The sequence below is a fragment of the Watersipora subatra genome, chromosome 1 (assembly GCF_963576615.1).
Source record: "Watersipora subatra chromosome 1, tzWatSuba1.1, whole genome shotgun sequence".
NCBI lineage: Eukaryota > Metazoa > Bryozoa > Gymnolaemata > Cheilostomatida > Watersiporidae > Watersipora > Watersipora subatra.
In genome coordinates, this window is record NC_088708.1 from 39752575 (window position 1) to 39779519 (window position 26945).

The window sequence follows — 26945 nt, forward strand, 5'->3', positions numbered from 1 at the left end:
ACACAGCTTGCTCTGAAAGGTCTTTTGTGAGCCTCTAGTGAGTGTATTGTGAATAAAATAGAGTTAGTCTGTCATTATTAATTAGTTTAATAATACCTTTGGCCTTTAATGGTCAACATAACCTTTGCTCGTTTGGTTTAAAGTATATACCTTAATCAATAATGGCTTGGAGCTAGTTCATGGTGTTTGAATAAGTTTAGATAAAGACGAATATCGATGAGAACAAATGCTGTGCTCAACTAAAATGAATTTCAGTGTTTTAGGAGTTAATGTCAATATTTACCAGGCCTAATATAAGTTTCATGTAAACACACCCATTTACTACTTGAAATTTTGTTGCTTTTTATTAAGAGCTCCATACCAACTATTTGTTTGGGCCACCTTTTCTGGCACCCTGTCTACAAAGGGTAGACTAGATGACTATCACAGTAAAACATTAGGTTCGGGTAAGATGAAGTGACTGATAAGAATGTGACCATTAATAGGCTACCACAAAATCATATTATAATGATGATCATGATTAAGAATTTTATGATTTTATTTTTAAGAATTACCACAGTGGCTGCTCTATTTTTCCTATACATCTCCTGCGCTATATCAAGCTATCCGTATGCTTCACCTCCATATTTAAACACTCTTCTAGGCACGCTTAGTATGTACACTTGCACTTAGCACCGCAAACGTTTCCATCTTAGTATTCCCATTCATCTTCAACACAGGATCAATTACCTGAATCTCCTTCACATCAATATCTTTGTAATCTATTCAATGCCTGTAACTGTGGCAAACTCATTATATATTACACGTTCGAGTCAAGTCTTTGTAAATTGAAGTATTTTTTGTTCTGCCACATTGCTCCCATTTACTTATTTCTATTACATTCCAATTATACCTATGGTGTGTAGCACAGGAATAGCTAGTCTCGCTGTTGTGCTAGATTTCTTCCCTTCATACTCTTGTTTCTCTTCTTCCTTCATTCCAACTAACTTTTCTTTCCCCCTCTTCTTTATAAGTATCTTGTTTATACCATAACCCTATCACTGGAAACTGGTTAAGAACTGCATCAAGCCATGTAAAGGCAGTACCAAGGTGACAATAGTAGTTTATATGCTGGCTAAAGTTAAAACTCGTTGCTAACTACAATTTGATTTTCTGTTCTACGGCCTACTATAGATTTGCTAAGGGAGAGGTAACGGGCAGCTATTAAAATTTGTCACCAAAGTGCTTCTGATATTAAACATTTTAAATTGCATGTTATATATTTATATTATACCTAATATTTATACATGGTAGGTGCTCAGACACAATGATGCAAGAAGTTGGTGAATACGAATATGATTTGAGAGAGAGACTGGGTCAAGGAGCATTTGCAACTGTTTACAAAGGAAGGCTTCGCAATGTAGGTTTCTTGTGTTGTGTCAATTCACAAACAATGTATAACATCCATTCTATCTGTTTCATCCTTTGAAGAACTGCTATAGAGCAGTCTCACAAGCAACTGTTGTAGCATCGCAAGACAAGCTGATAGCTGCGAGGACAGGTCTTGCTCCTATTTCATAGAGTAATTCTGTATTCATTGAGTTCCCTTGTTACTAATTTCAGTCTTTGTCAATTCATTGTTGATTGTATATGTTTACATTCGATTTATCTAAGGCTTATTTACATTTCCAGCATATATGTGTTTTATATATGTGCTTTATATGTGTGCTTTATGAACCCGTTAAGTCATTGCTTGTGTAATAAATATATGTGACCTGATTGTAGAACCCTGAGGAGCTTGTGGCCATAAAGTGCATTGACAAGAAGAGAATTCCCAAATCACAGACTTTGCTCAGCAAGGAAATCAGAATACTCAAGGTGAAGGTCACACAGTATATACTTAATCAATGTACAGTCATACCTCGACATACGAATGCCCCAACATAAAAGAAAATCGAGATACAAAAAAAATTTCGAGCAAGTTTCTGTTTTCAGATACTTGAACACTTTGAGATAAGAGCGGATTCTCGATGACCAGGAACTGACCAAGTATGCGAGAGGCCACATTTTAAAACAGCATCACTCGGTCTTTCTTAGCCATTCAGTTTGAAACAAGTTTTGAAAAGGCTGGCTAAAAGTTATGGCTAAAAGCTAAGTTAAAGCTAAAAGCACCAAACCGGAAAAAGATAATAAAAAATTAAAACAAAGACAAAGTTAGAGCTAAGTATAGTAAAAGATTAGAATTTAGCGTTAAGTGCATGTTTAGTATACGGATTTCATTTATGTTAAATTCAAAGTTTATGTTACGTTGCGTCACAAAAGTCTAGTGTACCGAACTCGTTGCTGTCAAGTCGTTCGGTCACAACCATTAACGACTACGTCTGTCTCAAAGGTAAAAATTCCATACAGTACTGTACATGGTAATGTTACAACATTTTGCATATCATAACCACTAATAAGGTATTTGTGTGTGTTTGTAGTGAATTACCACAATTAAAAATAAGTTTTTTCAGCCTTTTAAGGTGGTTTTTTGTAGTATGGGAACGGATTAATTTGTATTTAGGTATTTTATATAGGAAATAGTGCTTTGAGATATACGAGCTCAGTCCCAGAACGTATTAAGCTATTAATGCATTCATGTTGAGGTATGACTGCAAATTGTGTTTTTGCTCACGTCTTGTAACAATTTTACCTATGTAAGATGTAGGGGATGTCAACTATTGTTATGATTTTCTTTGTAACTGTACCATGTCTTCTGTGGTGGTTTATAACTTACTCTATGAGTAGGTTAGCATGTCTATAACTTACCCATATGCATCTGCATCATCTCATCAGACTCTATAAGGTCATTGACATGTCTGTAACTTACCCGTATGCATGTGCATCATCTCATCAGACTTTATAAGGTCATTGACATGTCTGTAACTTACCCGTATGCATCTGCGTCATCTCATCAGACTTTATAAGGTCATTGACATGTCTGTAACTTACCCGTATGCATCTGCATCATTTCATCAGACTCTATAAGGTCATTGACATGTCTGTAACTTACCCGTATGCATCTGCATCATCTCATCAGACTTTATAAGGTCATTGACATGTCTGTAACTTACCCGTATGCATCTGCATCATTTCATCAGACTCTATAAGGTCATTGACATGTCTGTAACTTACCTGTATGCATCTGCATCACCTCATCAGACTTTATAAGGTCATTGACATGTCTGTAACTTACCCGTATGCATCTGCATCATCTCATCAGACTTTATAAGGTCATTGACATGTCTGTAACTTACCTGTATGCATCTGCATCACCTCATCAGGCTTTATATAAGGTCGCTGACATGTCTGTAATTTACCCGTATGCATCTGCATCATTTCATCAGACTCTATAAGGTCATTGACATGTCTGTAACTTACCCGTATGCATGTGCATCATCTCATCAGACTCTATACGATCATTGATATGTCTGTAACTTACCCGTATGCATCTGCATCATCTCATCAGACTCTATAAGGTCATTGACATGTCTGTAACTTACCCGTATGCATCTGCATCATTTCATCAGACTCTATAAGGTCATTGACATGTCTGTAACTTACCCGTATGCATGTGCATCATCTCATCAGACTCTATACGGTCATTGACATGTTTGTAACTTACCCGTATGCATCTGCATCACCTCATCAGACTCTATACGGTCATTGACATGTTTGTAACTTACCGTAACTTATCTGTAACATGGTTTTGTGGCTCTGCTGATGTGTAGCAGTAAAATGTAACTTGTGCAATCGATCAATTTTACTCTATATACATATATAACATAGACTAAGAGGTCTGCTATATACATATATAACATAGACTAAAAGGTCTGCTATATACATATATAACATAGACTAAGGGGTCTGCATATTTATGCTTTATTGAGCTACTGAGTGGCTGTGTAGTTCAATTCATTCATCTGCACTGAAGCTTTGTTTGCTGTCTCTGAGCTTTGCTCTACTTCCATTTTAGCAAGTTTGTAGTTTTGTTTGTAAAATTAGGCATGCTATTGGCGAGTTTGTTAGCTATATGAATGCATATATTGCAAATGCAGTATGATTTCAATTATAGTACGGTTACCCAGCCCGAGTGTATAATTCTTTTTTAATGTGTCTCTTTACGCTATGGTCTTGTTTGCTTGAGTTACCAAATCACGAGTTTAGTAAGATAAGAAAGTATCTTATACTTGGACTAACTTATGCATATCAACTTTTTTTGTTTTGCATTAAACATTGCGCTAGTAGACATTACTTTCTGTCCAGACTATTTAGGGGTATTCAGATCGTGTTATATTGTCGTTTTACAAACAATATGACAACAGTTTTAAAGGCTGTCGGCTTGTTTTTAATGCAGGGATGTCAGCCATTTAAATCAGGTAATATTGTGAAGCTATGAGTTGAATGTCATGGGCAACCTGACTGTAACTCATAAACCTTTATTGCGCAATTATGGTTCCGCGTTTAGGCTACAGGTTTCTTGTTGTCTATAGATAGTGGTCGGTAGATTACTAAAACAGCCATCTTCTATTGCAGGATTTGTCTAGACTAGAGCATGAAAATGTGGTGAGACTCTACGACTGCAAGGTGAGGGGTATACCTGTTTCTCATCTAAGCTCGTCTTCACCCTGTAGTTTCTGTTGATATGAATTGATTTCTAACAAACTTTTCTAAAACTTATCATTATACCTGGTCACCGCTTTAACTTAAGTCCTCCTAAAATAGTTATAGTTTTACTTTAAAACTATTTCATTCTTTCTATATATTATGTCATCTCATTTGTAAACCTTTTTTTAGTCTTGGTATGATGATAGTTAGTTGAGTCAGTTCAGTGTGCCCCATGTCAACACATTTAAAGGATTAATGTTTTTTTATTCAACATTTTGACAAAGTGAACAGCATGAAGTGCTTCCTATAGATTCTGCCTTTGCTTGTGTTGCAGTCTGTATTGACTCTAATTGTATTGCAAACCTTAACTATTTCATATCGTGTTGTAGGAATCTGACGACATGCTCTATCTAATTATAGAGGTAAGGAAGCAAATGTTGTGCTTGAGCTCTTGTTTACCTTATGGTAGCTACCTTAGCTCTTGTGTTAACCCTTCCCTGAAGAGATAAATATTATATATCTCGTATGTATAAGTCTGTATATATATATATATACATGTATATATATATGTATAAGTATACATACATGATATATGTACATACATGATATATATACATACATGATATATATACATATATATGTATATATATATATATGTATATATAAGTATATATATATGTATATATATATACATATAATGTATATATATATATATGTATATATATACATATACATGTATATACATATATATATATATATCTCAATGTTTGTCTGTCATTTGTCTGTCCGGTTATAGCAATAAAGTTTTAGCAACGAAAAACCACTTTCATGCTGGATTTGGACTCGCAATATTCAAATAGCAAGTCTGCTAAAAAGCGCGCGTAACAGCAGACTAAGCCATTCTTATCACAACTATCGCTTCTACCACATAATGTGTATCCTTTTCGCGATTGCACACGTTAAATGTACATTTTTATTATTAATTATACAGTAGGGTGTTCGCAATTGCTTCTCCGTTTGGTGACGGAATGTTTTCGGAGCTGCTCCAATTTCAATGCGGGCGCTCAGGTTTGCTCTGAATTTATGTTCGAGATCCGAGACGAACAAATCTCAAAATCTTTGGTTGAAAACCGAGTTGGTCGAGGGCCGAAGCATCTAAGAGATCTAGCTCGTGTGGCTGAATTGGTAAGACGTCGTACTGGCGAACCGGAGGGTTCGAGATCAAATTTTCTGCGGTACAGATTCTTTATTCCAAGATTTCAATAGCTATCGCTGGCTGGACCTACACACATACCCGCATACATACACACAAAGTTGGAAAAGTATATTGATAGTAGAAAGATATACATGAAGATAAGGAATGGATCCTTTCAAAAAGCAACATGTCATTCATCTCCTAAATATTTATTTGCAATGGGCCTTTCAAGTTGAAGTACATTAGCACCTGAAGCTGCTATTAGCACCGGGACTTAACACGCTAGTCTAACGTAAAACTAACTACATTACACTCACTCATAATTGATTTCATAGTAAAGTTCTCCTTCTTTGGCAATACCCTTTATGTTGATAACATTTTCTAAATAGAGTGTATAGCATTCCCATTTAGGCACAGAATTGTTTACGGCTCAAACTTTGTTTAATGATTGTATTTAGATGTATGTATGATTGTATTTAGATGTATGTATGATTGTATTTAGATGTATGATTGTATTTAGATGTATGTATGATTGTATTTAGATGTATGATTGTATTTAGATATATGATTGCATTTAGATGTATGTATGATTGTATTTAGATGTATGTATGATTGTATTTCAAGCAGTTTTAAATAAAACCTAAAACTCGGTTTTTGCAGTTTAAGTTTCCTACTCAGATTTACCCTTTACAAGGTTGGCATGTTTAACACTAAAGTTAACAAGTGGGTGTACAAAATATAGAATAGTGTAGAGTTATGCAGCGTGTAGAATATAGTTATACAGGATATGAAATAGAGTTATGCAACATGTGAAATATACCATGAAACCTATATTTAAATGCCACCTTTATTTGAATGCCACCTTTAATAGAACGCCACTGAAGAAAAGGGGTTAAAATTGATGCCCTGGCGTTCAATAGACGCGTTATGGTAGTTGTACAGGATATAAAATAGAGTTATGTAGCGTATAGAATATAGTTGTACAGGATATGAAATAGAGTTATGCACTGTGTAGAATACAGTTATACAGGATATGTAATAGAGTTATGCACTGTGTAGAATACAGTTATACAGGATATGTAATAGAGTTATGCACTGTGTAGAATACAGTTATACAGGATATGTAATAGAGTTATGCACTGTGTAGAATACGGTTATACAGGATATGTAATAGAGTTATGCACTGTGTAGAATACAGTTATACAGGATATGTAATAGAGTTATGCACTGTGTAGAATACAGTTATACAGGATATGTAATAGAGTTATGCACTGTGTAGAATAGAGCTGTAGAGAATATAGAATAGAGTTATGCAGTTGGCCTATATCATTGTCTAATTGCTAACATGGAACCACTTAACTCTCAGCATGTGAAACTATTAAATTAAAGCAGCGTTATTGTTTGCATGATTTCTAACCCGAGTTGCACAGAATATAAACATTGGTCTGCCATAACTGGCTTCTATCAACCACTAAACATGATTTCTAACCCGAGTTGTTGCACAGAATATAAACATTGGTCCGCCATAACTGGCTTCTATCAACCACTAAATATGATTTCTAACCCGAGTTGCACAGAATATAAACATTGGTCTGCCATAACTGGCTTCTATCAACCACTAAACATGATTTCTAACCCGAGTTGTTGCACAGAATATAAACATTGGTCTGCCATAACTGGCTTCTATCAACCACTAAACATGATGTTGAGTGTGGAAATAGTCGTTTTAAGGCATGAACAAAACATGTATTAATTAAGTATTCGTCACAGGCATATAATAACAAGAATGTATTGAAAATATTCTAGACACTATTCTTGACTGTCAGCAGAAAGTGATGGTGGGGTATATTGTGATGTCATCTATGAAAGAGATGTACAACCAATTGACCATTCTAGTGATATGCCCAATTTATAGTCTTGTGAGCTACATTAGAATAAATCACTTTTTAGGGTGCGATTTAAGCTCAAATAAATTAACACACAACGGACACCATTTTCTTCAATAAATTGCTCATATTCAAATATACAATTGCGAAGTTTCTAGGATTGTTTCTGCTGTTACCCTTTAGGATGAAGGTCTTTTTTTAAGTTAGTCAAATTCCTCTGCCAAAATTATTGTAATAATTTAATGGTGAACATTGTGTCACAGGATGCCACATAAGGATACAATTTTTGATAATTATCACGAAGGCAAAAACTGTTGAAGTGATTATGAAAGCTGTGCATAGCCAGGCATGGCTCCTTCCTTTGTGAGATTTATTTAGCTAGTTGAGTACATTGTCTTATAACAGTTTGTACTATTTGACTTATTCCGCTGCATCACACGATGTGTAATCTCATGAAAGATGTCTGAAGTCATGCATTGTTGTCTCATCTTGGAGAGTATTCTTCTCATTGCAGTACTGCAATGGAGGGGACCTATCCGACTATCTTAGAGCCAAGCACATTCTTAGTGAAGATATCATTGCCAGATTCGTATCTCAAATTGGTAAGTCAAACCCAGAAGCTGTGATATTCTATCATTTCTTGGGAAATTAGTACTCACCGCTACATATCTTTATATATATATATATATATATACAGTCAAAACATGGATAACTCAAACTTCACGAGACCGAGAGAAAGTGATCGAGTTATCAGAGCGTTCAAGTTATTAGAGCACTGTCACAACTGTATGTATTTATCTGTACATGTACATATACAAACTATATGTAAATCAAAATCATAGATTGTTCGTTGCAAGTTAAAGGGCCTCTCATTTGAAGTTTTTAAAAATTTTATTAAAAGTATAGATATTGTTCTATTACTTGAGATTTGTTTGTTGTTTTAGGTGATGCGACTGCCAGGACATTTTCAAATTAAAATTGACAAAACTTGATCACGGTTACAACGCTCAGAAAAAAAACTTATTTTTCTTCAGAGTGTTTTAACCAAAATCAATTTTGCCGATTTTACTTTAAGTTTATCCGCTTTCCCTTGCTTTCGAGAGGCCATCGCAAAGCAGATGTTTGTTTGGTAAAATTAGGTCTTTTGCAAGCCTTTAGAAAAGTCGAAAATATTTGGCTGATGGTGGTAATAATGAAGCCTGAGAACTACTAAAAGTTGATGTTTATCTTTATGGGTTGGAATAAGGTGATATTCTAAAGTGATAACAACCATCTCGGTAGCCGTTAGACAAAAAACTGTTCGAGTTAATCATGCTAAGTTCAAGTTATCTAAAGCAATTTATTATTGCATCCATTCGAATTAACAATGTGTTCGAGCTATCCGTGGGCGAGTTATCCGTGTTTAACTGTATATATATACATTTATATAATAGATAAGTGATCAGGCCTACTGCTAACAGCACTCTACGCTCTAAAAAGTGCAATGTTATAAACTAACTAGAGTGTTGGAATAGATTAAAGGTCTACTTGCAACAAAATTCACATTACAATTATTTGGTATCAAGAGATTCACCATGTCTTACTCTGTTGTGTTGTAGGTGCAAAATATGTGACAATGTGATTACAAACTCTTAAATGCTCAAAAACAAACAGTTAATCGCTGCCATCACGAAACTGCTGTAGATTAGTATCTCTTTCCAAAACGGCTCAAATGGGACATACTTGAACAAGATGGCTTATGTTTACACTTTCGTGCAACCTCATTCATCAAAATATTTTCACAAATATACTTCACGCATTCAATAAAACCATGTCTATTGTTCTTACGCATCTATTGCATCATCATTGTAAGGCTGTCATGTTGAGCACTGATATCTCAAAACCTACCATAAAAATTTGTTAATCTTTTAACCTTAGCTCGAAGAAGTGCATATCATCCTCTGATAAACATGACGAGACTGTTGGTCACCTGTGATAGTCGAAAAATGCTGCAGAAATTATTCGCGCAGTTTGGAAGGAAGTATGGGTCACATGATCAGATTGCGACTAGACGATTAGATCAAGACGAAACAAAACTGTAAAGTATCGAGCATCTATATTTGGTAAGGGCTCTTCGGTAAAACCCGAAGTGTTTGTCATAAACTAGTGCTACGACAAGTTTCATATTGAGCCTTTTATTGGCCTTTCAATTCAGGATATATTCAGAAATTATTCGCGCTGTTTGGCAGGAAGTATGGGTCACATGATCAGATTGCGACTAGACAATTAGATCAAGACGAAACAAAACTGTAAAGTATCGAGCATCTATATTTGGTAAGGGCTCTTCGGTAAAACCCGAAGTGTTTGTCATAAACTAGTGCTACGACAAGTTTCATATTGAGCCTTTTATTGGCCTTTCAATTCAGGATATATTCAGAAATTATTCGCGCTGTTTGGCAGGAAGTATGGGTCACATGATCAGATTGCGACTAGACGATTAGACCAAGCTGAAACAAAACTGTGAAGTAGCGAGCGTCTAGTCGGTAAGGGCTTTTCTGTAAAACCCGAAGTGTTTGTCATAAACTCGTGCTACGAAAAGTTTTATATTGAGCCTTTTATTGGCCTTTCAATTCACGTGAGAACATCGCGTGTCAAAACAATAACCAAACGGATTGACTACATCAGAGAAATAAACTGATTCCGATCTATGGCGGTTTTGTGATGGCGGCGATTAACTGTTCGTTTTTGAGCTTTTAAGAGCTTGTGATCACATTTCCACATATTTTGCACCTACAACACAGCAGAGTAAGACATGGTGAATCTTTTGATACCAAATAACTGTAATGTGAATTTTGTTGCAAGTCAACCTTTAACCTTAATTTATACATTAGTAGAGAATTAGATAAAATACGGATCTTGGTTAGCTACTGTCAATTTCGTACTTGTGCAGTCATCAGCCTGTAGATTTCAACTCTACTATAAATATGTATATAATATATATATATATATCTTAACTCAATTATTTGTATATATATATCTGTATATATGCATGTATATACTGTGCAGTGTGCACCCTCAGGATACGATTACTCTGATAGTGATTTTTTTACCTTTTGAAATGAAACATGATGATTTGTTTTCACATCCCCATACAAATCTCATTTCACCATACAAATTCAACAAATTGTTCGCTTGAGTTCAAATTGGTCAGTAGGTGTGCTTATTACGTATGTCAAAATGACAAAGACGTCAAAATACTGTTCGCCGAAAATATTTTCATAACGCCTAAAAGAGACATAATGACCGATTTATATGAGTTCAGCAATTCTCGTGTGTAAAATGGTAATATTTTTCTTTGAAAACCAGTAGTAGATTTGTAGTCGCAATCCCTTCATACCTCAGGTCTAGTGGTCAGACAACTTCTATTAACCTGCAAACAAAAATCCACTTCATTACGAAAACATCATCGTTCGAGTTTTCTTGCCGGAATAAGTTAAAAAATGTTTTAAACAGGTCCACTTAAAGTTACAGTGAAAGCAAAGACAGAAACTGATAAGTGATAAAACTTTAGTGATAAAAGTTGAAATTCCGAAAAATAGTTAGAAATACATACTAAAGCTTAGCTTTAGTTGTGTGTGTTTGGTAAGTTAAACTTATTTGAGGTGAATTCAAAGTTTTTTTTATACGTACGTCTGTCTCGAAGGTAAGAACTTCCTACGGTACATTATAATTTTATATTTTTTTGCAGATCACAACCACTAAATCCAATAAAGTTACTGTAGGTAACTATAGTTAGTAAGGTTAACATATTATTTTGTTACCAACTTTTAATATGTACAGCACTCTATAAAATTTTTACGATTTTCACCAGAGATGTTTAGATGTGCATTATATCATTACAATGGTTTCTATACTCCTACATACCCCGATTTTTTCACCATACGATGCCAACCCTGGAATGGCTCAAAATCGTATCCTCGGGTGCACTGTATGCTATATATATATCAACTATATTATAGTTGCTGAACAATATTAACTGGATCGCATCATACTATACCATGCTATATCACACTATACCATACAATGTCATGCCATTCCGTACTATAACATACTACAGTAGTACCTTGAGATATGAGCCTAATGCGTTCCGGCGCTTGAGCTCGTATATCAATTCACTCATATCTCAAATCAATATTTCTTATATGAAATAACTAAATACAAATTAATCCATGCACATTGGAAAAAACACAAAAACAGGATATATCAATAGACAAACATGATTTTATTGTTCTTATTCACTTGTTATGTTCACAAAGTAACAAATATCCACAATGCATCTAGTGATTATGATCTGCAATAAGTCCCAAAATGCATCTAGTGGTTATGATCTGCACTAAGTCCCACAGTGCATCTAGTGGTTATGATCTGCACTAAGTCCCACAATGCATCTAGTGGTTATGATCTGCAATAAGTCCCACAATGCATCTAGTGGTTATGATCTGCAATAAGTCCCACAATGCATCTAGTGGTTATGATCTGCAATAAGTCCCACAATGCATCTAGTGGTTATGATCTGCAATAAGTCCCACAATGCATCTAGTGGTTATGATCTGCAATAAGTCCCACAATACATCTAGTGGTTATGATCTGCAATAAGTCCCACAATACATCTAGTGGTTATGATCTGCAATAAGTCCCACAATGCATCTAGTGGTTATGATCTGCAATAAGTCCCACAATGCATCTAGTGGTTATGATCTGCAATAAGTCCCACAATGCATCTAGTGGTTATGATCTGCAATAAGTCCCAAAATGCATCTAGTGGTTATGATCTGCAATAAGTCCCACAATGCATCTAGTGGTTATGATCTGCAATAAGTCCCACAATGCATCTAGTGGTTATGATCTGCAATAAGTCCCACAATGCATCTAGTGGTTATGATCTGCACTAAGTCCCACAATGCATGTAGTGGTTATGATCTGCAATAAGTCCCAAAATACATCTAGTGGTTATGATCTGCAATAAGTCCCACAATGCATCTAGTGGTTATGATCTGCAATAAGTCCCAAAATGCATCTAGTGGTTATGATCTGCACTAAGTCCCACAGTGCATCTAGTGGTTATGATCTGCACTAAGTCCCACAATGCATCTAGTGGTTATGATCTGCAATAAGTCCCACAATGCATCTAGTGGTTATGATCTGCAATAAGTCCCACAATGCATCTAGTGGTTATGATCTGCAATAAGTCCCACAATGCATCTAGTGGTTATGATCTGCAATAAGTCCCACAATGCATCTAGTGGTTATGATCTGCAATAAGTCCCACAATGCATCTAGTGGTTATGATCTGCAATAAGTCCCAAAATACATCTAGTGGTTATGATCTGCAATAAGTCCCACAATGCATCTAGTGGTTATGATCTGCAATAAGTCCCACAATGCATCTAGTGGTTAAGATCTGCAATAAGTCCCACAATGCATGTAGTGGTTATGATCTGCACTAAGTCCCACAATGCATGTAGTGGTTATGATCTGCAATAAGTCCCACAATGCATCTAGTGGTTATGATCTGCAATAAGTGTAACATTATTATGTGCAATACTGAATGGAGTTCGTACATCCGAAACAGATGTAGTGGCTAACGCCGGTGTGAGAGAGACTTGTGATGCTACATAACATAAACTTTAAATTTAGCTTATTATGCACACGTTTGAAAAGAAGTTTGAATCTAACACTAAAATGATTCTAATTTTGTTTTTATTTTTTCCCAGCTTGGCTCTTTTTGTCTCACATTTAGACAGCGTTCACCTTCACATATGGCTGGACTTTTAAAATTATTGTTGACTCTATGAGAAAGACCGAGCGATGCTGTTCTCATAAGCAGCCTCATGCATGCTTGGCCACCCATCGGGAACCATCTCGTACGCTCGTATCTCAAATTTTTCTTGCATCTCAAGACAAAAAGTTGCTCGGAATTTTTCTCATATTTCAAATTGGTCCCGTTAGGACACTCGTATCTCAAGGTATTACTGTGTATCATTTCATCTCGTACTATATTATACTATACCATATTATGATATTTGATAAGTTAGCAATCCTACTAGGTAATGAATTTGTTGACATTATCTGCTAGACTGCTTCTGTAGACTATAATGTTGCTTCCTTCGCATGAATTAAGACAATCTACCAAGATTTTTTCTGCAATTATCGTATTCTGTTACATAATAGTTAGCGTATTATAACTAGAATTACAAACCTCATCTATTCACTTGAATTTTATAATTGATGTTTCATCTACATTCATTTTCACAAATAAACTCCTTTGTTGTACTTTTGCTCTCTCACATTAAAACTTAGAAACCGTTATATTCGTATTATCATTGTCCTAGAAGCCACGGTAGTTAGCTATGCGAATGGCCATCTAGTACGTGAAGAATGTATTAGATACATTGCTGTGTTCTGTTAAAAGGCATGCCACAAATCAATAAAGATCCATAATCTGATACATGTATAGGGATAGTGTGAACGTCATGGCTCTTCCTGTATTGCCTGTAGCTGGAGCAATGGAAGCTTTGACTGCTAAAGGAATCGTACACAGGGACATCAAGCCCCACAATCTTTTACTCTCTTACCCCCGACCGGATGCTAAACCTACAGAAATAAAGATCAAAATTGGTAACGATTTATAGCTTTAGAGTGTGAAGTAATTTGTTTAGTCACCACGTATGGTACTGTTGACGATTTTAGTAAAGTAACTCCATCACAATATCTAGTACTGTTGAAGACTTGAGCAGAGTAACTCCATCACCGTATCTAGTACTGTTGAAGACTTTAGTTGAGTAACTCCATCACCATATCTAGTACTGTTGAAGACTTGAGCAGAGTAACTCCATCACCGTATCTGGTACTGTTGAAGACTTTAGTTGAGTAACTCCATCACCATATCTAGTACTGTTGAAGACTTGAGCAGAGTAACTCCATCACCATATCTAGTACTGTCGAAGACTTGAGCAGAGTAACTCCATCACCATATCTAGTACTGTTGAAGACTTTAGCAGAGTAACTCCATCACCATATCTAGTTCTGTTAAAGACTTGAGTAGAGCCATTCCAGTTTACTAAATTTTGCATAATGAAAGCGAGTCTTTCATTTAAACTACATGTAATTGTAATTATACATTTTATGGTATGTTTTATGGCATGTTTAAGGCCAGTAGCTATACTGGTCACGGTTGTATCATTTGCTTCTGTATGTGGCAGAATTATTTTCAAATATTTAATGTCATCCTTTCAGTTTTGTTTCAAAATCCAATCAATACGCACTTTTCACTACAGACTAGATTTTATGACAAAAATCTTAAATAATGCTAAGTAACTAAATCATTTTGGTTTTCTCAGTAAAAATCCACATTCACCAAATGCATACTCTGTTCCTTTGTACAGCTGACTTTGGATTCGCAAGATTCCTGGCTGATGGCAACATGGCAGCAACCCTTTGTGGCTCCCCTATGTACATGGCGCCAGAGGTACTGATGTCACTGCCCTATTGTGCAAAGGCTGACCTTTGGAGCATAGGCACTATTATATACCAGTGTCTCACTGGTAACGCCCCTTTTCATGCTGAGACTCCACCCCAACTAAGGGCCTATTATGAGCGCAACTCTCAGCTCACCCCCAAACTACCTAGCCGTACCTCAGGCCTCTTGAAGGATCTTATTTTAAGGTATTATTAGGAAGAGAAACTGTTCTTTTATTTTATGTATGTTATTTGGCAGCAATATCATGCCAGTGATAATCATGCCAGTTATATCTCATGATTTGATATCAGTTTATAAAATAACTAGCTGTGACTAGCTGTATTAACTTAATGTCTGAAGAAAGCGATGCTTAGCACCTGTTTTATTTAGATAAAACTTTTATTAAATAGCTCACAGCCTACCCAGTCATTTTAGTAGCTCACAGCCTACCCAGTCATTTTAGTAGCTCACAGGCTACCCAGTCATTTTAGTAGCTCACAGGCTACCCAGTCACCTAGTACCCAGTCATTTTAGTAGCTCACAGGCTACCCAGTCACCTAGTACCCAGTCATTTTAGTAGCTCACAGACTACCCAGTCACCTAGTAGCTCACAGCCTACCCAGTCATTTTAGTAGCTCACAGCCTACCCAGTCGCCTAGTAGCTCACAGGCTACCCAGTCACCTAGTACCCAGTCAGTTCACATTAACATCATGCTTCATCTTTTAATAAAAAATGTTTTTTAATCTCTCATTCATACAGGCTGCTAAAGAGGAATGCTTCTGAGAGACTCGAGTTTAAGGCCTTCTTTAGCCACCCTTTCGTCATGAAATACAGCCGACCTAAAATGAGCTCTCCGGTTGTTGTGCCAATTACTCGCAAGGATAGTTCGGCTGATGCCGGCAGCACTGACAGTACATCTACTTCGAGTCTTCAAGCCCTCAGTGTATCCCCACTGTCCATGCCTTCCATGACCCGGGATAGCCCCGCTCTCAAGAATTCAGCTGCACCAGCATCACAGCAAAAAGATGAGGTATGCGTCAGACTCCAAAAGTCATAGAAAAGTAGTATTTATATATTGTAAATGAATATTTTATTATTAAAGGATTTGCAAATAGTTTTGCAGCAGTTGGGTCGTGATATTCTTTTAAGGGAAATAATTTATATTATCTAAAAGCGTTGAATTATTTATATAATGTAAAATATGAGCAAGCTTTTATTATCTGAAACTTTCGTTAAACGAATGTCGTTTACTCTCTTTAAGTAGCTGAAGTCTGTGTTAGAATTCGCTAATCATAATTATTTCAATTAAGCTATCTGTTAGTCTATCTGCTAGTTTGTTTCAAAAGTTATGCATCACTTTTCTTCACGGCTATGCTAAACGCATGATGTAATCAAGGACAGACAACTCCATTACCTCTCATTGTTTATAAGATGATTTTTAATACCCGGGGCAATGTCCAAAAGCACAGCTGGTTGTTACATATATGTCAATATATGCCAGTATATTGTTATATATATATATGTCGAGGTATGACGTTATTTTACTATATATATGTTGAGGTGTGACTGTATATTGCTATACATATTTCGAGATATGACTGTATATTGCTATATATATGTCGAGCTACAACTGTATATATGTATATATGTATATATGTTGAGGTATGACTGTACGTCGTTATATATATGTCGATGTATGACTGTATGTTGTTATATACCGATATGTTGAGGTATGACTGTATGTTGTTATATACCGATATGTTGAGGTATGACTGTATGTTGTTATATACCGATATGTTGAGGTATGACTGTATGTTGTTATATACCGATATGTTGAGGTATGACTGTATGTTGTTATATACCGATATGTTGAGGTATGACTGTATGTTGTTATATACTGATATGTTGAGGTATGACTGTATGTTGTTATATACCGATATGTTGAGGTATGACTGTATGTTGTTATATACCGATATGTCGAGGTATGACTGTATGTTGTTATATACTGATATGTTGAGGTATGACTGTATGTTGTTATATACCGATATGTTGAGGTATGACTGTATGTTGTTATATACCGATATGTTGAGGTATGACTGTATGTTGTTATATACTGATATGTTGAGGTATGACTGTATGTTGTTATATACCGATATGTTGAGGTATGACTGTATGTTGTTATATACCGATATGTCGAGGTATGACTGTATGTTGTTATATACTGATATGTTGAGGTATGACTGTATGTTGTTATATACCGATATGTTGAGGTATGACTGTATGTTGTTATATACCGATATGTTGAGGTATGACTGTATGTTGTTATATACCGATATGTCGATGTATGACTGTATGTTGTTATATACCGATATGTCGAGGTATGACTGTATGTTGTTATATACTGATATGTTGAGGTATGACTGTATGTTGTTATATACCGATATGTTGAGGTATGACTGTATGTTGTTATATACCGATATGTTGAGGTATGACTGTATGTTGTTATATACCGATATGTTGAGGTATGACTGTATATACAATATATATATACGTCAGACTACTCAGTCTTCCTAAAGTCTACATTCCTTAAAGACTTGCAGACTTTAAAGTTGACTTGCAACAAACTTCACATTACAGTTATTTGGTATCAAAAGATTAACTTTTGATTAAAGATTTTGAGCTTTTAAATGATTGCAATCACATTTCCACATATTTTGCACCTACAACACTACAGAGTAAGACATGGTGAATCTGTTCATATCAAATAACGGTAATGTGAATTTTGTTGCAAGTCAACCTTTAAGGAATGTAAAATACAGTTATAGCATTATTTTTCATGGAAAATAAATTACAATAGCTTAGAATGCGATGAAATATTTGCCTTGTGTATCTGTGATGATTAGTAGCTGCTCATGGAAGCTATCAAAATGTTTATGTTGAACTCAACTAATCAAAAAACCTTTTTTTAAAGGAGGAATAAAAAAATAAGCCAATCATTCTGGTCATTTTAAAGACACCGTCTTGTTCTCTTACAGAATGGTTATGTCCTCGTCCCCAAAGACTGTCCTGCTGATCACAAGGCACATGTCGCTGATCAATTATCCCAAAAGACCTCTCAAAAGAAGCCAAGGCCTAAGTCAGCCGCATCCAACGATGGAGAGACTGCGCCAGTTGTTGGCTCGGCGCCACTACCTGTTCCTGCCAGGGGCCGAACCAAAGAGAATAGCAACTTGCCAAACGCTTCCCCTGTTCGAATGCGTAAACTTAGTAAGACAGAGTCTCCTCGGTCTCGACGCAGCTCTGAATCTTCTAATGTGGACATCGGATCCCTTACGCCACCCAATGTCACATTTGCTGTTGGGACTCCACCAAGCTATCCAGGTTTGTATGTTATATGTTAAAATAAAGACTTTCAATGAATGAGCAAGGAAGGTAATCACTAGAAGGGACTATGGCTTAGAAGGGATTGTCGCCATCTCTAACAATTATCTCTACAGTTGGTAAACATGTTCACTATCGGTATACAAACTGGTTAGCTTCTGAGCAGACCTTGTTTTGTCACCAATAACCAGCCAGTCTCTTACCGCTAAATTAGCCTAGTTATGTTCTCCTATCAAATGACATCACTTCTACTATCAACAGATTAATGGAGAATTCGAAGAGATCAAATGCCAAAAAAAGGAAATGAAATCGGTAGTGAATGGAAAAGCTTGTTAACACATTTAATATCATTAAGTTTAAATTACCCTCTAGTAATTCATAAAACACTTAATGATACATTCGTATGTTTCACTCAGCCACATGAAACATGTTGTAGATCTCTTCACATGAAACATGTTGTAGATCTCTTCACATGAAACATGTTGTAGATCTCTTCACATGAAACATGTTGTAGATCTCTTCACATGAAACATGTTGTAGATCTCTTCACATGAAACATGTTGTAGATCTCTTCACATGAAACATGTTGTAGATCTCTTCACATGAAACATGTTGTAGATCTCTTCACATGAAACATGTTGTAGATCTCTTCAAATGAAGCATTTATTTTAGTTTGAAAGAAGTCGTGATGATTAGTAGGCCTGATGACAAAGTTCAACCATAATTTTCAATTTTTGAAAGAGAAAAGGCACTCGATTAATGCTAATAAAGATAAAGGTTTTTATAATGAATATTTACTCATTTGAACAGCAAAGTTACAGCAAGTCGTTACTTGTGGTGAAGTACTAAATTTCGCATTCCTATGGAAGCGGTGCAGTTTTGTTTTGGTTGTTTGTGCACATCATAATTATTATGTCTTGGCTTATGGTTGACTTCATTTTATATGCAGGGGCTTTTACTAATAAGCAGAGATCTAACACAGATGGTTCACTGCAAACAATGCATGAAAATCCACCTATTGGCAATCCAAATAGACCTCAGTCTACACTTCCAACGAGTCACAGCTTCTCAGAAAGATCAGCGTTGTCTCTCGGTAACATCCAACGACCGAGCTTTGCGCAGGAATTCTCAGGCGATTTTAACAAAGAAAATTTGCCGTGCATTGGTCAAACAAATCGAGACCCGATCGGACTTCCCTATGCACAATCTCCGCATAACATGGAAGGACCTGTCATATTTGCAGTACCGGATTTAACAGAAGAAACATTGCATAATGCAGAGCACCGCGAAACACTGGCGAAGCTGCAGTTTGTATCTTCGTTAGTCGTCAGCCTGATAGAGCTGGCGCAGAGCCGCAGCTCTCCGCTGTTGGATTCCCCTAATGTGAACAAACTCTCTGGCTGCATTGTGTTTGTAAGTGAAAAACAGCGTCGGATGGAGCAGTTAGTGTTGTATATTCGAGCTCTACACGTCCTTACATTGTCTCTACAGCTGGCCAAGAAACAAGTAACTGACAAGCAATTGCAACCTACCAATGCAGTCAAGGCCAGTGAGTATTGGTTATGTAACGAATATTACCTCACAGTTGAAAAACTTGTAAGAAACGAGGAATTAGATTTTTAAAATGTTATTAATAACACAGTTGTCTTCTCATGTTTCCATCTTATCCACTTTGCAATTTCTAGTTACAGCTACATAAAAGACAGTTACATTTGTTAGCAAATGTATATCCTCGCCATACCCTAATATGATGTGATAGTAGTAACAGATTATGCATATAGTAAATGGCTGGCATCTATCAACATCCACATTGCATCCTTATTAAGGCTTGATGTTATCTTGCCTGTTTAATCCAAGTGCTGAGATGGTCAGTCATGAAATTACCATGTCATTTCATACGTCGTCAAATCTGCTTTAACAGAAAAAACGTTCGTTTTTTGTCATGGCTTTTGATATAAAACAACACTTCGATTTTGAGTATATAAAAGTTATGCTATTTTATTAATGATGTTTTGAGTTTGTTTTCAAGGCTGTTCCGTGTTGTTGTTTGTGGTGTAATGTGCCACAAAAATGCTATTGTAAAGTGGTGATCTGAGCAAACTATAACTTGTTGCTTAAAAGCTGCTAGTTTGGGGACCCATTATATAATACAAGCATCGCTTTTGCTGCTGTCAGCTGGGTACTACATTATATAATTGTACTAATATAATTGTCAGTAAGCAATGTATTTAACTTTTCTGAGCTTATTTATTTGATGTCAATGTCTGACAACTTTGCAAGCTTTCTAATTAGTCATCAGCTATCATCCTCTTCTAAATTGTAGCTATCAAAGAGCTCAATGGTCTCTATCACACTTGCTTGGAAAGGTGTAAACTGCTGAAATCACGAGGAGTGGAGACGTGTGGTGGAGGCGTTGATCAACAGTTCCTTAACAACACAGCAGATAAACTCATCTATGAGCACGCTATAGAGTTGGTCAGTTTAATTCATCTTCTAGCCTGAGATCACCTTTATAACACTCTCATAGCCTGAGATCACCTTTATAACACTCTCATAGCCTGAGATCACCTTTATAACACTCTCATAGCCTGAGATCACCTTTATAACACTCTCATAGCCCGAGATCACCTTTATAACACTCTCATAGCCTGAGATCACCTTTATAACACTCTCTTAGTCTGAGATCACCTTTATAACACTCTCGTAGCCTGAGATCACCTTTATAACACTCTCATAGCCTGAGATCACCTTTATAACACTCTCATAGCTCTTAAAGAAAGTATCTATGTAGCCTTGTTTGACTAGATTACGAGAAATTTGTTATATGGAATATTCTACCATAAATTCCAGCACGTAAGTTGAAAATTTCACACCAAATTTCAAGTTTAAAAATCCATCCTTGATCGATATGGCGGTGGGGTTTTTAAAACACCAATGCTATCGAATTTAGATTAAAGAAAAGCAATCGCAAATCGAAGTTATATAATATGACATATAAAGATCTACTTGAGAAATAGTAAAATGCTAGTAATCCTCCTCAGCATGAGATAGAGCAAACACCAAGTCTTATTCTTCATCATTCAAATGATTATTTTAAAGGTTGACTTGCAACAAAATTCACATTACAGTTATTTGGTATCAAAAGGTTCACCATGTCTTACTCTGCTGTGTTGTAGGTACAAAATATGTGGAAATGTGATTACAAGCTCTTAAAAGCTCAAAAACAAACAGTTCATCGCAGCAATAATAAAAATGCCATAGGTTGGAATCCCCTCTAAGCGACTCAAATGTGACATAATTGAACACGATGTGCTTCTGTTTACACTTTCATGCAACCTCATTCGTCGAAATATTTTCACAAATAAACTTCATGCATTCAATAACACCATGTCTATTGTCCTTGCGTGTCTATTTCTTTATTATTGTCATGTTGTCACTTTGAGTACTGATATCTCAGAACCTAGTTTAAGTATTAGTTTAATTTTTTAATCTTAGCTAGAGGGGCCTGCTATGGCGCCTTACAGTGCCTCGCGTTGCGTGTTCACAACTGAAGTTGTACAACTCGAGTTGCCCAACTCGAGTTGTGAACGCGCAACACGACGTTTCAAAAGTAAGGTGCAATATATTGGTATTACGGTAGCATAACCGTAGATCTGGTTATATTAACAATGGTACATCAATAGGCACCCGTTAGCTAATAAAAATTAAACTATGTATGTACTGTAAAACTAGAACTAATAGCGAAATATACTGCCCCGAGTTTGCAACTCAAGTTGCACAACTCGAGTTGTACAACTCGAGTTTTAAATTACCAACTCGAGTTTGTAAATATAACTCGAGTTCATCAAAAATCCAGGCCGAGTTCTTTTAACAGCAACTCGAGTTCAACAACTCGGCTTGAGAACATCTCATCATTTCATTTTCTCTAGCTATATTTTCTATATATGGAATTTATTTTGGTGCATCATTAAACGCCGTTGAAATAATTTCTATGTTCATTTTCGATGTTCATTCAGTTTCTTGTCAGGTTCTAGAGAGATAACTCTTTTCATTTGAAAAAGAAGTGGCCTACCTCACACATAGATTGTTTTTTAGTTTGCTTTTTACATTCTACAATTGTTTTTTGTCTTGTTATATTTATAGAAATAAATATGCGCAAATATCGCCAATATATATATAATTTAAATGTGTCTATATATTTAAACTATTATTATTAAATTTCTGTAAATGTTCTGTAAATGAGACACTCCAGTTACTCACTTTGCTCTTTTTACAAACCCGTGTTTGCGTATAACACAACTCGAGTTAATTATAAACCCAGGCCGAGTTGTACAATTCGGCAACTCAAGTTGTGCAACACGGCAACTCGAATTGTACAACTCGAGTTGTGAACGTGCAACGCGAGGCACTGTAAGGCGCCATAGGGGTGCACATCATCCTCTGATAAACATGAGGAGCCTGTTGGTCACCTGTGATAGTCGAAAAATGCTGCAAAAGTAGTTTGCGCTATTTGACAGAAAATATGGGTCACATGATCAGATTATGACTAGATTAGACCAAGCTGAAACAAAACTGTAGAGTAGCAGCATCTATATTTGATATGGGCTTCCCGGTAAAACCCGAAGTGTTTGTCATAATCTAGTGCTACGAGACTTGTTATATCGACCCTTTTATTGGCCTTTCATTCCACGTGATAACATCATGTGCCAAATTAATAACCACGTCGAGTTGAGTACGCCATTGATTGATTGAGCCTGAGAAGGGGGCAACTTATACGGCAAGTACATGTCAAACCCAGGATTTTAAAACTGAACTTGACACCTCGACGTATACACCACTCTGACTTGTACAACCGAATTGATGGTATCTGGAATTTGAATGTATTCAATTAGTTCGTAACATTCGGACAAATGTACAGAGCAAATGTAATAGGCCGGACCCTTGGTTACCCACGCCGGACCCTTGGTTACTCACACTGGACCCTTGGTTACTCACACTGGACCCTTGGTTACTTACGCTGGACCCTTGGTTACCCACTCTAGACCCTTGGTTACCCACTTTGGACCCTTGGTTACCCACACTAGACCCTTGGTTACCCACTCTGGACCATTGGTTACTCACGCCGGACCCTTGGTTACTCACGCCGGACCCTTCGCTACTCACGCCGGACCCTTGGTTACCCACGCCGGACCTTTGGTTACCCATGCCGGACCCTTGGTTACCCACGCCGAACCCTTGGTTACCCACGCCGGACCCTTGATTACCCACGCCGGACCCTTGGTTACCCGCGGTGGACCCTTGGTTACCCGCGGTGAATTTTTGTTACCGTTATATTAAGGTGACAAATCTCATCCTACAACATGGAATGGTTTTAATATCGGATGTATTTTTTTGAAAGTTTTACATTATATATATAGCTGTTAGGAAGTTCTTTATGGGTTGTCAATGTTGTTTTTGTTGTCTTTTGCAGTGCCAACTCGCTGCTTTGGATGAGATACACAGCAAACACGTCGAGGTGAGTTGTTTATAACAGTTTACAAAATCATCTGAGACAGTATGCGTATGTTGGCATGCCCAGGGCGTCATCAGGGCGTCTTCGTAATGCTAATAGGTAATCAAGCAATACTGAACTATAGGTTCACCATTATTGAAAACTACAGTCAATATTACTGTTTGACTCCTGCGGCCATATTCTGAACGGTTTATGCATCATTATCAATGTTTCAGTTATGTAATGCGTATCATTTGTCTTTTCTCTTCTAGAAAGAGAATCCATGAGTAGAAAAGCTTTTGTGAATAGTTTCACTATTAAAAACCTCTTTACTTACAACAATCCTTACCCCTTCTTGGGGCAAAACAGATTGCCGTTTTGACGTGCGATGACCTTACCCAATTACACTAACACAAACTCACTAAACTCTTGTGTTGTGGAGTCCTATTGTATTGGAGTATATCATAGGGTTTGAGGTAAGTTAAAGGAATGATTTGTCTTCTGTTTTTAGTGTGTGAAGAGATACAAAAATGCGCACACACTACTACACGGCCTCATTCAGATGGCTGATTTGGGACGTGATGTCGATCTTCTCGAGTCTTACAAGAAGGAAATAGAAAAACGATTAATTTATTTAGAAGGTCAAGGCTACTGTGTCGCTTTCAATTGAAGCTCGGACTATCGCAAAGGAAACCTCATAAGTGGCCCATCTCTTGTAGAATAGAATTATCTATCCCTAGTCAGTCGTGAATTTTTCGTCAATACTCATTTAGACGCTATTTTGTAATATGGAATTGGTTTTGATATTATTGGCAGCATAACCACTTTGTATAAATTTTGTCAGTGCAGCTGATTATTTATTGTGTGGTAAACCATTTGTGCATATTTTATATTATTATTTTGGCATCCTTGCTGCATTTGAATGTTCCATATACAGTTAGTGTCTGCTGCATTAGCTGCTTTTTATCTTACAAAACGTACACACGATTATAGAAAGCGCCATGTCTATTAAATCATGCATTCGCCATATGCTATGATATGACTATAATGTAGCTATACCTATGTAGGTCATACTATGTACCTATGTAGGTCATACTTTTGGTTTATTGATTCAATCAGGTGTTTATGGATTTGAATTATGGTGCGAGCTTGCCTTGAAGCTAACTCTATCAATTTAATAACTTCTTGTTTAAGTTTTTTTGTTAGAAAAATGTAGACCATAATGCCATCGCTTACATTTTTAATGAAGTAGATAAATTTGTGTGAAACGGAAAGAATACCACTGATATAAGTTCTTTTCCGGAAAAGTGGCAAAAAGAAAAGGTAGAAAAAAGAGATGCTAGCAGCTGAACCTCAATGAGAAGATTAGGTGGTTGATGAATGGATTAGGATGATAAGAGGGATGACCTTGAGTTGATGCCATTCCTATTTGTTGTGGATGCAAATAAAGCATTTGAAATACCTCCTAAATGACAAGAATCACTAGGTAAATAAAATACTGTTGACAAAAACTTTCTATTGCCTGCGAGGCAACTGCCTGTGGGTGATGCAAACATTGATAATTTTGAAAAATGTTGTTGGTGCATGTAACACGCTGTAGCATACAAACATAAACAAACCAATAATTGGACTGACAGACTGTCATGGGAAACTGGTAATGCGCTAGCACATCAGCCTTTTCGTCTGGCGGCTCAGCGTTAGTCTCTGCTCACGAACTTACGCTATGTCCAATTGCAGGATGCTCAGCCTGTTAACTGAGCGCAAGCTTTCATATAAGATTGCCTATTTCTACCGCCGCTCATAATAACCCTACACGGTAAGGCCAAGCATTGGACAAATCAGTGCAAACACCTGGCTAAACACACATTCCAACCCTGCACTGGTAGCCAATGTGAAGTATCGAACTACAGTAATCGTTTTTGAGAGCATCTGGATAGTCGAATGAGGTATAACAAAATGTAGTTTACAAAACTGCTTTGCGTGTATGTAGTGGTATTTTGTTCCCATATTTGGTAATAACACGTTGAATCTAGTATCTCAGCCATTTGGGAGTCTAGTGGCGCTATGACAGCGGTCAAATGCAGTGTCGTATAGGGAAAGTTCCGCCTCCGAAAGTTTAAACATTTCCGAGAGTTCCAAACAAACTCACTTGGCCATAGGAAGTTCTGTTGCAAATTGAGGTATCAAATCAGAAATACGACTTATACACAGACAAAATCACCATGTTTTAAGGTTTTTTATATACCACAAAGATCGTGAGGAGTTTCTAATTTTTTTTCATGTATAGTACTAGCATCTTGTTGTACTGAAATGTTAGCAAAAGCAGATAGCGTAATAGAGAAACGACTAAACACTGGAGACATACACAATATTACAACGCACATGACACCTAATACATTAAAGAAACAGCAATAAAGACAGTCATCATATACTCACTCACAAGCAGCTTAGAAACCTGTGGAAGTAGCTTATGAGTAAAGAGACATCAATTGACATGCCAGGAAGCCATTAAAAGATATCAGACCTGTACCACGCACGACCAAAACAATTGGAGTTAGTCATCATTTCCAATCATTACACTCCAAGTTCACGCAATTGCTAATCCTTTGCTACAAAAAAAAGAACCTGAGCTCCTAAACACCTTCTCACAGGCTAACAGAGACATCTATAAAAGAGAAGAGCTCCAACGACTCAGCCTCTCTCTATCTGCAGTCGAACTATCTACCTCTCCTTCCTGAAGGGCCTGCTGAGGCTAGCTCCGCCAGATGAGAGGCTTTCCTCTGCCTCTGAAGCCTCCCTCTCTCTTTTCTCTGGAGCCTCCCTCTCTCTTCCTTCTGCCTCTGGAGCCTCTATATTTTTCCTACATC

At 36.7% G+C, this 26945-nt stretch overlaps 1 protein-coding gene across 1 annotated transcript; it reads left to right on the top strand.

Moving 5' to 3' along the window:
* The first annotated feature begins 1291 nt into the window (after nt 1-1291).
* LOC137399361 (serine/threonine-protein kinase unc-51-like) lies at nt 1292-25353 on the top strand. Its single transcript, XM_068085444.1, has 13 exons — nt 1292-1399; nt 1765-1857; nt 4555-4605; nt 5016-5048; nt 8222-8309; nt 14245-14364; nt 15132-15411; nt 15966-16236; nt 18242-18587; nt 19537-20136; nt 20911-21062; nt 24058-24102; nt 24590-25353. The coding sequence occupies exons 1-13, from the start codon at nt 1307-1309 to the stop codon at nt 24746-24748; spliced, it is 2331 nt and encodes a 776-aa protein (XP_067941545.1). The 5' UTR covers nt 1292-1306; the 3' UTR covers nt 24749-25353.
* Nucleotides 25354-26945: the final 1592 nt, after the last annotated feature.